This window comes from Ambystoma mexicanum, chromosome 9 (assembly GCF_040938575.1).
Source record: "Ambystoma mexicanum isolate Mex_15411 chromosome 9, UKY_AmexF1_1, whole genome shotgun sequence".
Lineage (NCBI taxonomy): Eukaryota > Metazoa > Chordata > Amphibia > Caudata > Ambystomatidae > Ambystoma > Ambystoma mexicanum.
Genome location: NC_090931.1, coordinates 429,933,474 through 429,952,215, shown reverse-complemented (window position 1 = coordinate 429,952,215; position 18,742 = coordinate 429,933,474). Strand labels below are relative to the sequence as shown.

General features: G+C 44.4%; 1 protein-coding gene across 1 annotated transcript in view; it reads left to right on the top strand.

The window, feature by feature from the left end:
• The window catches only part of LOC138488129 (complement factor B-like), a 1,604,240-nt gene that overhangs the window by 419,983 nt on the left and 1,165,515 nt on the right, over positions 1 to 18,742 (top strand). Inside the window, exon 5 of the mRNA XM_069614892.1 lies at positions 1,597 to 1,671. Within this exon, the coding sequence (XP_069470993.1) occupies positions 1,597 to 1,671 (75 nt within the window). The remainder of the gene's footprint in view (positions 1 to 1,596; positions 1,672 to 18,742) is intronic.

Here is an 18,742-nt window from a genome sequence, read left to right as displayed (position 1 = left end):
AGGCAAGAAGCATTGCAAGACAAGTAGAAGTGAACTGCCCCGCTTGTCATTTAGAATCCGAGCCCGACTGAGGGAGATCCAGGGGTGAAAAGTCATCACCCAACATTTATTGAGAGAGGAACTGTTTGGTTGATTTGTTGAATACGACTACGAGGGGTCAGCGCCTTTGCAAATCTATTTATTGTTTATACTAAATAATTTTGTGATATAGTAAGCTGAATAACAAATATCTAACATTGGTATAGCCTGACTCACCGGCATATTATTAGCTAGTTATATCTAGACACCTAACAAATAAAGCAAAGGGCACGTAGTAGGTGGGTATTCATCTCTATATCAACACCCCGTTCTCTCGGCCTCATACCAGCTCGCTCTGCATCCACTCCTGCTCATCCATATGGGCTTCCACATGATGATGTGTATAGAATGCAAGACATGACAGAGGGTTTGAAATGGCAGTCTCCTTTATGGTTGATCCTATGACTGTTGGGAAAACAGAATCTAGAGAAATGTAATTGCTACAGCAATACAGCAACAGACAGTCTGGGGTGAGAGTATAACTCTGCACACTGGCACTACTAAGAGCAGGAGGAATGAGGATAAACTAACTTGGAAGGATCTCAAGGCTGTTATGAAATTAATACGAGGAGGCTTTGAGGCCTCATCATTAACAGAGTTCCAGAATGGGCAGCCCTAGGTTCACAGACTCAGCCTAGTCATGCTAATGCTGATACAGTATCTAAAAGATAATTGGCAGATTTCTATTATTTATTTTTGGTTCAGGTTAATGACATTGAATGGCTTGTGTCATAAAGAGGGATCCCCTTGCCTTCCCATTCAATTAGATTGCTGGAAAATCCTGGTTGTTAGAGTGCAGAAACTGAAAGGCATACCAGCACCCCGCAGAACTAGAAGAAAGCAATTGGGCCCAATTGCTGATAAGAATAAGGTTACAGCCAGAACTCAAGTTCAGCTAGCCTGGCTTCATTGGGTTACATGGAATGCTCATGCTGGGTTCTCAAGTGTATTACATCTTGAGAAAAATGCATCAGTTATTGTAATGTAAGTCTTGCTCCCTTTTTACCTGAAAGGTGCCTGAATTGGCTTAAACGTGGGTGTCTGCACTGTGTATGCAATGAGCCGCTGTCAAAGTCACTATTGTTTATATGCATAGCAGCAGGCATTTGTCTAGGCAATACCAATGCGGTATAAACAATTGCCAGTCTTGGTATTGGGTCCCATTGGCAGATGCCCACATTGTTGGGTGGCCAAAGTCAAACATCAAGTTATTGCCAAGTCACTCTTCCGACCCAAACATTCTTTCGTCTCAATATCTGCATGCTAAAAGTTTGAAACTAAGTAGGATGACTCAGCCTTTATCATTGGTAGATTCTAGAACTGTTTTTCAACGAGGTCAGGAATAATAAACAGCTATTATTATAAACCCCAAGACGCAATTCAATTTAGAGTGTTAGCTTTACTATTATTATCATTATTATTCCTATTACCATTGTTATTATTATAGTTATTATTCGTGTTGGTATTATCTGTTCATAACAGACCAATCCCTTCTCCCATTCTGATTTGTTTTCAAAGGCTGGATGACGTTTGATGATTCGCTCGATGTTGAGAAAGAATTGGATGTCCTAGAGACCCAGATAAGACTCTCTGGTAAGGAACCGGTGCATGAAATGTCTCCTCTCTTTTTGCATTGTTTGCACTTGGAGTAATTTGTTTCCTCATCATTGGCATCCACCAAGGGAGTCTGCAAATCAGAAAATGAGGTCAGAATAGAGTACATCATGTTGTGGCAACTACCTTTTCCCAGGGTGCGTGTAGGTGAGAAGAAGCATGATTTGCGTATGGTTTTTCCCCTATCTGTAATGGCATGGCAGGCTAAAAAAAAACATGTCCTGGAGGATTGCCATTGGTCATGCCAGACGTTATGAGATCGATTCAAAACCTTCCATCTAGATATCCCTCATCATTGTTGGAAAGGTATGTTTGGGCGTGGGTCTCAAGCTTGCTGTGCCTAGAGTCCAAATCTACTCTTCACTGATGCCATCTAATGAGGCCAAGCATGTCTGCATTTGCTTCTTGTGATATGTACGTGGGCTGTCATCTAGCAGTTTGGTGCCTCTTTTGCAGTGGGGTCACACCTGATTTGCATAAGGTTTTCCTCCTGCTGTAATGGCACAACAGACTGAAAAACAATGGTTTGGAAGGTTGCCGTAACAAATGCCAGATGTTGTGATTGATTCATAACCTTCTATCCCTCAGTTTTCTGTCTTCTGTGAGATTGTTATGTTATGTTAACGGAGCTTAGTATAGCTCAGCTATTACCCGGGGGCATCTTGGCGTGGTTACTGAACCTCACATGGGTTACTCAGAAAGAGTGACAGAGTAAGAAGGAGTAGGCCATACTGATCAGTGGTGATATAGGAACATTTATAAAGCCTTACGACATTTAGAATAATCATCAGTAAGTTTCAAAGTCAAGGGCAAGGGTGCTCCAGACCTAGGGTACTGCCACAGAGAACGCCCGACCCCCAACCATGCTTTTTAAAATCCGGAGTACACAGAGTGCAGTGCCCTACCGTCTGCATAAAGAATAAGCTTTTTCCACAAATATGAGGCACCCAGGCCCTGGAGTGAGCATTGAATAAGACACAAAGCCTTGAACTTCACCCTTCATTCCATGGGGAGCCAAAAAAGTTTATTCAAGATTGGGAAGGCATAGGAATTTTAGGGAGGCCTGCCACCAACCGGGCTGCCAGAATCTGTACTCTTACTCAGGCTCTTCGCTCAAGTGTCTTGTAGTGTTGTCAGAGTCAAGAAAGCAAGAGCAGGAAGGACGTCCTTGGCTTTCCACTCAGCCAGTTGGTGGAACTGATCACTTGAACAGATATGTGCACCTCAAGAAATGCTTACGCTCAGGCGTTTCATGTAGTCTTATTTCTTCTGGTTCAGTTACATCCATTGGATCAAAATAGGGGTGCTCGGATGCTCTCCAACCCGGCGCTACAACTTCAGTTTCTCCATCCTTACCTGGATTCTTTCATGGTGCTCTCCTGCTCCCTCTGTCACTGCATCCTATCAGCTAGACATTGCTTCAACTCCAGTACCATCTATACCTGGACAAGAGAGGGTATTTTACCTTGGGGTTTTTCTACTCTCTGGGTTCGGGCAGAGGCAGTGGCTGCGAGGGAGGACTGACTTTATATCTTTTCCTCCTGAACCTGCTCAAGACCTCTGGTAAAACCTATTATTGACATTTGCAGATGATACATATGCAGTCTTGAAAAGTATCGTGGCTTGAAGTGGAAGCCAGTTGTAATTTGCGCAAGATGGAGGTAATTCGGTCCAATTTCTGTGCTCCCGTAATAACACATGCTGCAGCGTTGTGGTCTGCTGCTCATGGGTGCCAAGTGAGCAGTTGGGAGCCCTGTCAGGAGAGCCTTTCCCCATCGATGTGCGAGACCACAAGGGCCTGCACTACAGTTTGCAAATCCTGCAGCAGGATAAAGGGTATGACTTTTCGAAGGGTAGAGATTCTGTGCCAGGCTATTTGGGCCTTCATGGCTATGTGTTTATAGAAGGACAAATTGCTGTCAATGGTGTAGCCTAAGGATTTTGCTGAGTCTGAGAGTTGTGGATCAAATCCTTCTAGGCGTATATCATTGAGCCATTTTTGGACGATTTCAGTCTTGGATGGGTTTAGTTTGAGGTAGGCATCTAGGACTGGATGATGGCTATGTAATCGCAGAGACAACTGATGTCCTGCACGCGTTTTACTCTCATGTACAAATGAGTATCATCTGCACATTGGTGGATGGCTATATTGGAATCTTTGAGGAGAGTGCCCAGAGGCTCCATGTTAAGATTAAAAAAGGATTGGTGTTTTGGAGAGCATCATCCACCACCTGGATGGTGGCTATCATGATGCTACACTTTGAGCAGAGCCCTGACTGATAGTTATTTAGGAGGTTGAGTTGTTTTCTTCTGGCAAGTAATTGTGTAGCAACTACCTTTTCCAAGATTTTACCAATAAATGGTAGGTTCGTAATGGGCCTGTAGTTGGCCAGGTCGTCTAGTTCTAGGGTTGTTTTTTTCAAAAGATGTCGTATGAGACCAGTCTTGAGGGTGTCCGCGAATGATCCTTCTGTCAGGGAGGCATTGAAGATGCTGAGGAGCGCATTGAGCGCTGGGCATTGAGCGCTGGGCCCGTCAATTGTTTAAGGATGGAGGCCAGAATTATATCGTCAGAGTAAGAATAGGTTCTAAGAGGCAATCATTTTTAAAAGATCCAGGGGAAAGAGAGAAGAGAATGTGGTCCAGAGGGGCAGTGTGCGTACCAGGGTGCAGGGGATGCTAATGCTGTGAGAGGTTGATTCTATGGTCACTCTGTGTTTGTCAGTTATTTCAATACAAAATTGTTGATTCTGTCGCATTTATCCTGAGTTGCTGGTACATCAGGGTCGGGTGTGGATTTGGTACAATAAAGCTTTGGCCTCGTAAAATCAGAATCCTGCGGTTTGCATGCAGACAGTTCAGGTTGGTGAGGTCTCCCAAGCTATTTGTTTTGTGCCACGGTTTCTCTAGGGCTCTGATTGAGCGTTTGTTGGAGGCTAGCTTGGGGGTGTACTATGGGGTGAATGGTTTGGGTTTAGCCCAGCTGGATTTTAGAGGGGCATGAGTGTCAACCAGTTTCATAGCAGAGTTGCTGAATAATTCCTGGAGCCATAGGCATTCCCTGTAGTGGGGAAGTCTGCAAAGTTTGCTTCTAGCTCATTGACCAGGAAGGTTTTGAATGTGCTGCATTGAGTGAGGGGGCGTTCACCCTGACGTTTGTGAGCCGTAGTTGAGTAGGTGACTGACAATGGGATGACGGCATGGTCAGGCCAGTCTAGTGATATAGGGTTTGCACATGTGATTCTGGGGGATGATGTGAAGACTAAGGGGGTTAATTACAAGTTTGGCAGTGTGATAAAAGTGCTGGTAAAAATACTGGTAAATCCATTACCATCACTTTTATTGCACCGTCAAACTACGGGTTTGCTGGTGGGGTTTACCTAATTTACCTCCAGCAGTCAGCTGGAGGTAAATCAGGCCCCCACCGGCAAAACACTGCCGGTATTACCGGCGCTGTTAATACTGGAATTCCCCTACATGAAGTCCTATGGGACTCCATGGAATGGGGAAAGACCGCCCTTTTCGCAACCTGTAATATCCCAGAAATTTCAGGATTTCAGGTGGCGGAAATGGAAGGTTAGTTTGCCGTTATCCCACCGGTATTACTGACAAGATACCAGCAAACATGTAATCAGACCCCAAGTATAGATACCCAGGGGGGGGGGGAATGACAGACTTTCCAAGATCATGCACATTGTTCTTCATTGAGTTTGGACTACCCCTGTGTTCTTAAACAAGAGAATGTTTGGCAACAAACTTTGCATTTTGGTTTGCGACCCATCCTTTTTGATTCTACAATAAGCACAAACCTATCAAACCAACAGGAAGGAGCTGAAACCTGGGCTTGTTAAAAATCTGAGGATTGGCTTGACTCTTGTTCTGATTGCAAAGGCATTGCATTCAACCGGAAACCCAAGTCACAAAGGTGAAGGGGGGGAAAGGTTGTGATGATACATCACAAATTCCCAGATTGAAGTGGGTTATTTTCGAATTTGGAGTTACAACATAATTGGACTTTGAATAACAGATAGATGCATCATAAAGTTACTCCAGTCCTCCTCTTAATCCCATGGTCACTTTGTGACATATTGTACCAGAGGTGTGATAAGAAAAGCCTAGGGATATGTGGCAACCCCACTGAAAGCTCCCTTTTTTGTATGTTGGATTAGCTCCCTCACCATCCACTTTACTGGTAAAAACAAAGATATGAGTAGACTCTCTTCCCTCTTGTGGCCGCTCTCCGCCCATTGTCAACCATTCCACCCTTTCCCATCCCCGAAGCAGAGGTAATACTAATAAGACAAAAGCCTGCCTGCACCCCTCCTCTTGGAGACCCCATCAGAGATCTATGTAGCATTAAGGGATAATGAACTATCATGAAGGTTACTGCAAGCCGAAATGCAACCAAGTCAAGTGTAACATTCTTTAATATGGGTTTTATTCAAGGTCGAAACTTGGGGTTCAAGTGTTTCTGCCAAATAACTCACCCACGGTGTTGGATCGTCACACTGAGGTTCTTTCTCCCTTTTAATATCAACTATCAGTGACTGGACTTACCGAAGGTAGGTGAAAAGATAACGTTGATCCCTACGGATGACAGCCTGCTGTCCCTTGAATTTAGGGCATGAGGCAACTAAGGATAAACTTGCTCAGAAGAAAACCCTTCTTGGGAAGCAAACCCCCCCGGCTAATTTGCTTTGCTTACACGATGATATAGGCCTCATGAGGTTCTGGTGGTAGTCTAGCCACAGGAGGCTCTCTGTATTATGGGGCAGCTTAGACAGAACACAGCCGAAGACAAGTCGAAGACAACGCCCATGATAAGCAGGGCTGGTGAGCAAGCAGACTGATAGGAAGGTGGGGCACAAACGGGAAGGATAATTGTGGGGAACAGAGAAGAGCAGCAACAAGGGAAATGGGAGCCACACTCTCTTGAACGTGCAGGTACACGCTACAATGAGGAAAACGCACATCTCACCGCAGGCAGCAGTCTTGAAGCATTGCAACCTTCTACGCAGTGTTCTTGTTCTATCCTCATGTGACGGCGTCAGTACATGTGTTCTCAACAGAGGGGATTGCCTACTTTAAAAGTACATAGACTGTCATGCGTAGTTCTGCATATGGGTGGAGTGCTTCCATGATTGCCAAAAGTGCATTTATTTATTTATATTGTGTGATAGCCTGCATGCATCATGGCACACATTTACACAAGGACATTTCTGTTCAGACGGTACACATCTCGAGAAAGGTAAGAAGAGTGGTTGCCCTATTCAAGAAGAAGAATTTGTAGGTGTTTTCTGAATAACAGGAAGCTTTGTTCCATATGTAGGTCTGCAGGAAGAGCATTCCATGTCTGCAACGCCACGACTGGGAATGATATTCCCTTGCCCCTTGTTCTCTTGGTAGGTGGGATTGAGAGCAATTGGGTTGAGCTAGAGTGTAGTGCTCTAATTGGCTTGTGCCATACCAGTTGGAGTTTTAGGTACTGGGGAGATTCCACATATAAACATTAATGAGTCAAACATAATGTTTTGAAACGTACCTTTGCTGATATTGGTAGTCAATGGAGACTCTTTTGGTCATTAGATATGTGTTACCTCCTGCGAGGGTCACATATAATCCATGCTGCGTCGTTTTGGATTACTTGTAGTCTTTGTAGGTTTGCTTTGCTTGCTCCACTGAGCAGGCCATTACAGTAGTCCAAACGAGGCTTTATGATTGCTCTGACCAATGTTTCGCAGTTCTTGCACGAGACCAATGGTTTCACTTGCCTAAGTACTTTAAGATGTTAGTGGGAGTTTTTAACAATGGCATTAACGTGAGCATCTGCATTAGGGATGCTTCCAAGTGCACTCCCAGGGACTTTACTTTGTCAGCAACTAGGATGTGGCATCCCTCTAGGCTGAACTCTGAGTATTCCTTACTCAGTTTAGCTCTGGCTTGTTTAGAGCCGAAGATCATGAGCTCTGTTTTTGAGCTATTTAGACACATGCAGTTATTTAGATTGTATACAAATTGTTTGAACTACAATTGTTCGAATTACAATTGACCTTTGCACAATTGACCGAATTTTGAAGGTCAATTGTTACATATATGCAGGGGGACACCCTCCGCAACCACCCACCCAATGAAAAAAAAAACACCCAAACCCTATATATATATATATATATATATATATATATATATATATATAGTCAATTCGGGCATTCGAACAATTGTGTTCGAACAATTTGGGTAATACCGTTATTTATCATCCATTTTTTGATGGAACCATATACTGAGGCTAGGTTGGCTGACTCAGTGATATAGTTTCCACTCAGGTCCATCACAAGTTAAGTCATCTGCATAGTTTGTGAAATGCAGTCCCATGGCTTCCAATTGCTCACACAGGGGTTTCATATAGATATTAAATAAGGCTGGGGATAAACATGCCCCTTGTGGGACCCTGTAGTTTATAGACGTTTCTTCAGGGATGGAAGTCCCCAAGCAAATCTTAGAACTCCTGTCACTTAAAAACAAGGCCAATTCACTCAATGGCCTGATCTGAGCATTTTTCTGTGTCAGGGTTCGTAGCAATTGTTTGGTCCAGTAAATCATGATCAAAATCTGTGATAAAAGAAACTGGACTCACAATACTCATCCTTTAACATTGATAAGACCCCAATACCAGTCTCACCCTTTGTGAAAACACTTGGCTTGTACCTGGATTGAACACTTCATCTGCCACTTATACTACCAAACTATTCAATGCCTCCAGACCATTCCTCTCCCCGACAGCTGCCTGACTGTAGCCCGAGCAACCATAGTATCCAGGCTTAACTATTGCAATGCCCTGTTTGCAGGTACAACTGATATTAATATTCGGAAGATGAAAATCATTCAGAATAATGCACTCAGAGCTGCACTGAATATCCCCAAAGCTGACCATATCACGGCAGCAAGAAAAAATACCCACTGACTCACGATTTGTGAGTGAATTTCTTTCAAAACACTTTCCATCACACATAGATGCCTATCCAAAGATGCCCCACCATACTTATCTCAAAAAATCCCCAAATAGTTCCTCTTCCAGACCAACCGGGATCTAGCTTCCCAGCAATCGCTGCCAAATAGTGGAACCTACTCCTGCATATCCTGCGCGCCGTATAGTCTTATGGGACCTTCAGGAAAGCAATAAAAACTCTGCTGTTCACCTAAATTGGACTACTACTGCTTCCTCCGGCATGTGGGTTTGTCCATTGTCCCTTGTTGTCCGACAAATATGTAAATAATGATTTCTTCTTTATATTGCTGACATGAGTAACTGGATTATGTAACAGCGCCTTGATGCCTCTGGGCTTAGCGCGCTTTATAAATGTACAAATAAATAAATAAATAGGCGGCAGAAAGGTCTAGCCGAATCAGCATCCCCACTTTGGTTCCCAGCATTTGTGTTTGCAAATCTAGCAGTGTGCTTTCTGATCCATGGTTGCTTCTAAACTCTGATTGTTTCGTGTGAAAGGAGCGGGATGCTTCAAAGTGCGTCTAACTGTGGGGCTGTGATTTTTTCGATGATCTTTAACAAAAAAAGGGTGTTTGTTATGAGCCTTAAATTAGCAATCTCCTTAGGGTTAAGGAGTGGTGTTACAACCACTTCTTTAATTGAAGTTGGAACTGGTCTGTGATAAAAGGATCATTTACAAATCTTTTGAGAAATGGAGAGAACAATTTAATGTTGCCCAGGATGATTTTGGATTGAAAGAGCTCAGTATTTTCTCCATCTCTTCAATAGAGATAGATGTAAAAGTGAGATGGGTTTAGCTCTATTTATATTTTCTTCTGGCTTTTGGCTAGGTAGGCCCTTATCTGTGGTTAGGCAGTTTTTTATTTTGTTTCTTGCTAACAGAATGTTTTCTGTGAATGCTTGTTGTACCCAATCGCAGTCATCTTTCCCCGGTGCAAATAGTCGCGTCAGAGCATTAGGTTTTTCCCAGTTTCTAAAAACTTCGAAAAGCTTTCTGGTATTATTGCCTGCTCTTTTAATCTGTTTTTTCGTCTCATAGATCTTAAGTTCATAGGATTTTTCTCGTGCTTTTCAGTTATTTTTATTCCCATTAGTCTTATTTTTTTCCCATTTGCGTTCTGCCTCTTAGCTTTTTTATTTTATTTTTTATTTACATATTTATTAAATATTTAAACGTTAACCTGAACAGTTCATCAATATAGAAACATATTTACAACATAAATCCCCCCACCCTCCTTCACAGTAAATTCAAATAATAGTGGCATTTTGTCAAATTATTTCCAGGAGTATAACATAGAATTTGTGCTATGTAATCACAGATCTAAAGGTCTTTCCCAAATTTGATCATACAAATCCTCTTTCTTATCCCTGTACACAATTAATCTCTCCATTCTCAACATTTGCTGTAAATCTAACATCCAAGCTGACACTGAAGGCGTTTGCTCACTCTTCCATTCACACAGAATATTTTTTTTGCAGATATTGAAGCCCTGAAGTACCAGCTGTGCTGTGGGAAGGACAGATCCTCTACCAGATCTTCCTCCCCAAGAATAATACTTGTATAATCATAATCTACATCAAGCATCAGTACCTTGTTCATTGTTAACGTAATCTGTTTCCAAACCTCCCTTAAACTGCTGCATTCCGATATCATGTGCTCAAATGTACCCACTCTATGTTTACATCTCCAACAGGCCTCTGATTGCAACAAGCCTCTCTTGCATGAGGTTTCTGAGAAGTCCAGTACACTGTTCAGAATTTTGATTTGTCTGACTCTTTCTTCTAGGTTCAGCAATGTCAATGGCACATCGTTGCATACTTTATTCCACATGCCCTCACTTATTTCTGAACCTATCACTTATGACCATTTGTCTAGTAACTTTCTGTTAGTTTTCTTGTATTGTGCCAAATGTTTGTACACCTTTGAATTTATGTGACCATCCAACTTAAAATCACGCAACCTCTCAAGCCAGTCTTTGCTCTCTTCTGGAATCCTACCCCCCACCACTCGCTTCAGTTTCCTGTACTAAGAAGAGTTACAAGAGCTGGAGACATCTTTCCTGGTTTTTCTCATTAGTCCTTGCCAAAACTCCCTTTAAAATGTTGTTGGTGCATAGGATCTGCATCCAGCTGCATCTTCCGATGACAGCACTTCCCTGGATGCCAGAGGAGTGCACCTGCTAGTCCAATCTTGTGTCCAGATATCCAATGAGTTTTCTAAAGCATTAGGAGATGTCTTGCACCAAAAGCCAGAAGGTAATTTTCCAAATCTAGCACTCCCAATCTACCATTTTCAGATGATAAATGAAGTTTCCAAAGCTTTAAGCGAGATTGCTTTCCATCACACATAAATGATTGTTTCAAGCTTTCTGTCTTCTTAATAGCTTTCTTTTTTGCCACCAAAGTAATCATACTTAAAATGTAATTAATACGCAGTGTTGAAGTCATCCTTATTGCATTCACTCTCCCCCAAAGGCTTAGTCTCAATTCGTTCCATCTACGTAAGTCTCTTTCCAGGTCATCAATAAAAAGTGACAGATTCACATCCATCATTCGATCTACTTCTTTCGTTAATCAAATACCCAGATAGCACATTTTCTCTAAGCACCCTCTGAAATTATAGGCACTTAACTGTTCACTTGTACAAGCTTTCGAAGCAGGCATAGCTTCCGATTTTGACCAGTTTATCTTATAACCAGAGTTCTAATGGAAAATGTAAATTTGATTTATTAATGCCGGGATAGATGTATCTATAACTTGCAGCACCATGTGCATATCGTCTGCATAAAGCCATCATTATGAGGCCTTACCCGAATTATATTCCTTGAATTAATGGACCTTCTCTAATCTTCGCTGACAGAAGCTCCATTGCAATGGCGAATAGCATAGGGGAGAGGGGGCTTCCTTGTCTTGTTCCCCTACCCAGTTCAAATCCTGTTGACAAAAGACCATTTGTAATCACACTAGCCGTTGGTCTTGAATACAATAGTTGTATCCAACGAATCATGTTTTCTCCCAATCCAAAGCCCTCTAATGCAGCCATGAGGTATTTACATTCGATGCGGTCGAACGCCTTCTCTGCGTCCAGTGATAACACCACCGCCTAATTTGGTAATTTCTTGCTTTCATAAAGGGTTAGTAGCAACCTTTGCACATTCTCCAATACATGTCTCCCTTTATAAAGCCTGCTTGTCCCTGATCGAAATCTCCCCCCACTATGAGATTCGGTAGATTCACACGCTGCATGAACTGCACAAGAGTAACAAGAAATGTGCCACCTCGTCCATTGAGAGCATAAACATTGCATATACTGTAAGTAACGATATGTCTTTTTAAATTGGCACATACCGTTCGCCCTCATTGTCCCTTTTACACGACATATCAGAAATAGGCAAGTTTTTCCTTATCTGTGTACATACCCCCATAGAGTTTGATGTAAATGCAGAGCAAAAAACATTTCCCACCCATTCTCGTTTCCATTTCTCTACTTCAGCTTCAAGTAAATGTGTTTCCTGAAGTAGGGCAATGTCTGCCCCCAACTCATGTAATCTATTAAAAATTATTTTCCATTTATTAACACAATGTGCACCATTAACATTCCAGGGCACTGCATATAAAAAAGTCTACACAAATTTGCCATGTTTACGCTGCTGATTACCCACCCTGTGAAGAAGTTAAAAGACACACAAGCACCTATACAATTAACAAATATACACAAAAACAAAACAAATAACCTCCTGGTTTTGACAAACTCAGCCCACGGGTATCTCCCTTCTGTACTGGACATAGAAAGAACTCTGCCCGGCTCCTTCCCTGAGTTTTTAATCATTACTATCTCAACTTCCTGAATCTATGTTGTTATCCAAACCTAAAATTCCCCACTTTCAAACTTATAACTAATCACTTTGCAATAGTCTGAAATAAGCATATTCTACCCTTGCTCATCCCAGAGTAGTTGTATTTTATTTATTTTGCGTTTACACTTGAACACACTGGGCCTCATTACGAGAATGGAGGTAATGGATAAATGAAGGCGGAATGGTAATAGTGGCATCATTAATGGGTCTGGGGCATTCCGACCCGACAACCCGCCAATACCGGCACCGCCCGTACCGTGCCCCCTCATACCGGCATGGGCGCGTAAACGCGCCCCTTCGGGGAGCAATTACCGGCATGCCGGTAATAGGAGGACATCACAACCCACGTGGACATGCAAATACCGGGATCCCGAAGGCGGTAATCAGGGGCTGCACGATGCCGGCCATACAGGTATCGCGGACCACATGCAATCAGCAATCAAGCCAACTGCCACAGGTGCATACAATCACCACAGGTGGAGTCAATGGAGGCTGGGCCAGTATAAAATGAGTACACCCACACACCACACCCCTTCCTAGACCAAAATGCTACCACTAGCTGTTGCAATCATGGCGCTGGAGGACATGCCTATACTGCTACAACTACAGCAAGAACAGCAACCCCAACAACAACTACAGCAGCAACAACAGGCAGCACAGAGGAGACACAGGAGGAGAAGGAGGGCACGACAGGGCCAGCAATTACCACCAGCGCAGCCAGCAGTGCCTTGTAGGCAGCCACCAATCTCTCACATCAGACCCAGGCCATATAACCTAACCCCTGAGCAGATCCACACCCTGTACCGGTTGGACCAGGACACCATCACCACCATAGTGGACATGATACACAAGGACATTGCCAGCCTCATAGAAATACGCACTGCCATACCCCGGCTACTAAAGGTGGTGTCTGTGCTCCACTTCCTGGCCACAGGCACCTATCAGCACAGTGGGGCAGCTGCATGGCATTTCACAACCACTATTTTCACGCATGCTGAACCAAGTGCTGGATGCCCTTCTGAAGCACACAAACACCCACATATCCCTACCACGGACTGCCCAGGAGATAGCCGACACCAAAGTAGGCTTCCATGCACTGGCAGGCATGCCCCATTGTGTTGGTGCCCTGGACTGCACCCATGTGGAATTGGTAGCCTCCCCATGCCATAGAGGCGGTGTACCGCAATCGCAATAAATACCATTCCATCAATGTGCAAATGGTATGTGACTACAGCAAGATCATCACACATTGCTGCGCTCGATTACCCGGATCAACACATGATGCATGGTGCTGCGTATGTCCACGCTACCCCGTCACATGGAGCGACATGCTGGACCACGTGACTGGCTGCTTGGTGAGTTGCCCGAGTGGGCCATGGCAGTGCAATGGGCTACTGATGTGTAGGGATGCATACTCCAACTGGGTGGGAAAGGGGGGGGTTGCATACTCCACCGGGGTCGCAATTGACGGTGAATGCATGCAGAGCTAGACACTCCTGACCTGAATCTCCCAAACCCAAAATGACACATCACTGGCAAACATTTTACCAATTATGCATATCGATCACAACAAGTTAGAGGCACAATCAGGCCACCATGGGTATGTCAAGCAATGCATGACTGAAAAAGATTGCAACTGTGCCAATGTGGCTAGTGTGATCATGCACAATGTATAATACACAGCATAAATGGGAGGCTAAACATTGTCGTACAACCGCAGTACATCCGCCTCAGCAGGCATTATTTCACCCTTCATCTACTGAACACCATCCAGACTACCACACCTCATAGCAGTATAGTATGCATCAAGTTAACATTCTTGCATACGTACAGGGACATGTGCATGTCCACACCAAATAGCTGCGGCCATGAATGTGGTTCCTGAAGGTGTCAGCTCAGAGTGACACACACCTATTTGAATTCGCTTGCAGGTGATGGAGGATATCCCTTGAGGCTGTGGCGACTTACCCCTGTGTGGAATCCGCAGAACAGCCATGAAGATGAGTACAATTGTGTTCACACCCGTACCCGTGTTGTGATTGAGCAGACCTTTGGCCTGTTGAAGGCGCATTTCCGCTGCCTAAGCAGGTCTGGTGGGGCACTCCTTTATAGGCCTGAGTAGGTGGCAAAGATCACCATGGCCTGTGTCATGCTGCACAACATGTGCGTCCGGAGAATTGTACCACTGCCATCTGACATTGACATGCATGCACCGGGTAAGGATGATGAGGATGGAGACAGAGGTGAAGTAGCCCCCCTGCCAGTACGTGATGTACGGGATGGCCATGCAGTACGCCAAGCACTGATTCACGAATACTTCTGAACCACAGGGACTATGATAGACATGTGTCAGTGTCACACTGGGTTCATGTGGACATGCACACAGGGATTGTTGGGAGTTGGCCACTGAACACCGTCACACATTAAATGGATTCACACGAAATGAACAATGTCCAGCCATTGAATGTTTTTTCTCACAACGGGTGTATTAGTTCAAACAGCAAAAATGTGACCACTCCCCCCCAACCCCCAGTGAACTCCCAAACCCACCCAACAAACTCCAAAAACCCCCAGTGAACTCCCAAACCCACCCAACAAACTCCAAAAACCCCCAGTGAACTCCCAAATCCACCCAACAAACTCCAACAAAAAAAACAATAAACTCCACAAAATGCTCCCCTTCACACACAACCATGTGTCCCACTCCCATTGTCCACCCACACTACTTGCGGGACTGTTTGCTGTCCGGGGGCTATTCGGTGTGCCATGCACTCCTTCGGGTCTGACGCACAGGGCGGATGGGGACTGAGGAGGCAGGTGTGGTGGCTGATAATGAGTCGGTGGCAGGTCCACGCCTGCTGCAAGGCGTGGCTGCTGCATGTGGAGCAGGATTGAAGTAAGTACTTGTGTTACTGCCCCCAGACAGACCCTCATCAGCACAGCCAACGCATTCACGGCGGCTGTGTTTGCTGCAATGGCTTTTTCCGCAGCCGGGGGGTGGTCTTCCGGGTAGCCTTAGACATCCTCAAAGTATTGGCACAGAGCTCTCCAGGAATCAACTGGTGGTTTGGGAGGATTACAATGGATTGTGTTTTTAAAGATGGCCGCCGGCCCATTTCCCGTTCCGACGCGATGACGTTATTTCCGGGTCCGGTTTTACGAGCCCGGTATTAGCATGTTGGTATTACCGAGTCGGTATTTAGGGGTTCCTCCTAGGCGGTGGTGGTATCGGCGGGTCCCGTGATGGTGCTATCGGGGGGTTGGAGGGCCTTTTGCGGCATGCCGGTATGGCCATTGCCGGCAAGGGGGTTCGCGCATGCTCGCGCACTCGTAATCACGCGCTATTAGCGGCGTCATACAAGCACAGACCCGCTCGTTCCGCCATGCCAGTAATGACCCCGTTTTTACTGCGCTACTCATAATGAGGCACACTGTCTCCAGCTTCCATTACAGTGCAAAGTAATATTAATAAACCATTTCTCAGCACTTTTCGTTGCATTCAACTTTCTTGCACGTTAAAAGCCCATAGCATAATGACTGGATCCATCCACACCTCACTGAAGAAACGTTTTTTAACCTAACATAGACCTCATACCAGTCTTTATTATTCAACGAGTTATTTGAAATGTAAGTCCATAATTGCATCATTGGCTAATAGCATTGCAAGTGCAACCCTTAATGTACCATCCTCCCGTGTTTAATGGCTTTCTCACGTGTCACGCAGAGCCTAAATCCAATAACAGCTGTGCATTTATATAACATTATGTATTAACCCTAGAGCAGGAAATGAAAGCTCACTATACTTTGACTGTCATTTGAACAACCGCAAAAATTGATGTTTGTTATGTGGAGAGACCATTAACAAGTCACCAATTGGAGAGATGAATAAGCAATACAGTGTGAATAGGCATTGCCACAACACTTAAGCTATTGCCTGAAATGTTAGTAGAGTGACCTTGGTGTAAATAGTCAAATCAACAACAAAGAGTTCATACCAGCTGTTAACTTCCGAATGCAGCAGCAAAGAAATCGATGATTCTTAGCTTTTTTGAAATTAGTGAGCACCAACGTAAACCAATTCTGGTACTCTTGGTAGTCACGAACAATTTTAGATTTAATTGGCGCAACTCTGTCGAGTAGTGTGGTAAAGTGTGACTTGTAAACCTCCGCCAGTTTGCAAGGAGGGTCATGGTCTGAGAGGTCTTCCATGATAGTTTGTAGGCAGCTGATAAGTTCATCAGGTTTTATTTTATTCTAGTTGCAGCTAGATAATTTTTTAGGTGGGTTGAGAGTGGCTACTGATATTTCGGGTAAGTGTATGACGCAGTCTATGCAAGAATGGTTGGACCAGATGCATGGTTAAGTAGTGATCCTCCCGATATTGATGTTTCTTGTTGCGTTTTCATGATTTTGTGTTTGAATGCCCAAGTTCTTCAGATGTTGTTCCAAGCTTATGGTTTCCTTGTCTTTGCTGTCCCCCATTCATCTTTTCAGGTCTCACAACATTATGGTTGAGCAGTTGGGCCGATTTAGTGGTGTCAGGATTTGTATTAAGGCTTCATTAAAGGAGGGCATGTCTATTGGAGGTCGATAGACAAGTATAATATTGATATAGTTGTTATCATGTGGAGTCCATTTTACACGCATAATTTCACATCCCATGCATCAACGTTTGCTTCAAGTAGACCAAGCTCTTTCTTGCTCAGTACTGGTACTCTCCCTCCCTGGCCTTTTAGTCTATTCTTACCAAAGAAATTGTATGCTTGGGGTGTGGCTAGTTCAAAATTGCAGCCATTGATTCTTGTCGTCAGGTCTCTGTAATACACTTGATGTCAACCTTGTTGTCCATAATATAGTCGTGTCTGTCCAGGGCGTGTTTATGGAGAGAGCGGGTGTTCATCAGGGCTAGTTTTAGTTGCTGTGTGTTAATAACCCGGCCTGCGGTAGCGGGCGTGTAGTTATGGTTAAGTTACTCAACTTTGGCACCATTCAACAAATGCTCACCAAACTTTGCAAAAAAAGTATATGGCCAGCTCAGAACGATTTTGCCGTGGTTTCTTTCAGGGGGGCAAAAGTATAGGGTGGGTCCCAAAACCTTTTTTTTTTATTAACTCTTTTTTATTGAATTTCAATTTCACAAACCAACAACATGGCAAAGATAATAACAAATAGTTCTTCCCAGTCCCAAGACTACGCTAGACGTCTGGAGCGACTCGAACAGAAATACATTTGCATAAGGAACAATTCTAAGGCAGGACCAAAAGCAATAAAGCCATACATTCCCACCCTATCCTGCCTCCCCAACTGTTATGCTGACCTGGTCTCTGCGGAGGTGTTGGCGCACGGTTGCAGCCCTCCCGGGGGTGAGGTCGCTCGGTCCGACTTCGCCCTCTGCGCTTATGTGGTGACAGGTGGTAATAGGTGATGCTGCTCGGGACTGCTCCTGTTGATTAGTTTTGGCGAGCACTCCGTCCTGCTGCTTCTGGCAGGGGGGCGCTTGTATGATCTGGACCAAGTTCCTTCACTGGTCGCTTTCACATGGTAGTCAAGTCCTGCTGCGAATAAGCCACTATACTTCAGGTAAGTGTTCCTGTTTGTCTTTGTCTTTCCTCGTCTTTTTTTGTTGTATTGTAAAGTTTGTTGTCTTGTATTGCTGTCCGTTCCACTTTTGATGTTTGCTCTTTTGCTTTCTTCCCTTGCAAGTGATGTTGACGGTCGGCAGAAGCTCCGAAGCTTGAGGGGGCAGCCGGAGGGAATGAGGAACGAAGCTGCAGAGGTACAGTAGCTGGTAAGTCGTTAACTAGGGGGCGCGCTGGGTTCAAATGTGGCGCGGCCCAATGACGGATGTTCTAACCTTGTCTTTCTTCTTCTTCACAGGGTCTGAGTTTGTGGATGCTGAGTGTGGTGCTGTGGCATCGGGATCAAGATCACTGGATGTCAGGAGATGAGTCTGCAGATGAAGCAATGAAGCACCGGTTTCCTGGAGGTGAGTATGCAGGAAGGCCTGGTTTCAAAGGTAAGTAAACTGGTCCAAGCAGCGGTGAGTGTCACGTTGCACGCGAGTGCACAGTAACGCGAAGCAGATGCCTTAAGGATGGAGCAGCTTATATAGCTGAGCTTCTGAAGCCATGCCCACCAGGTTCAGACTGCTTGCCACACCTGATGAATCAGCACATGAAGGCCAGGTCTA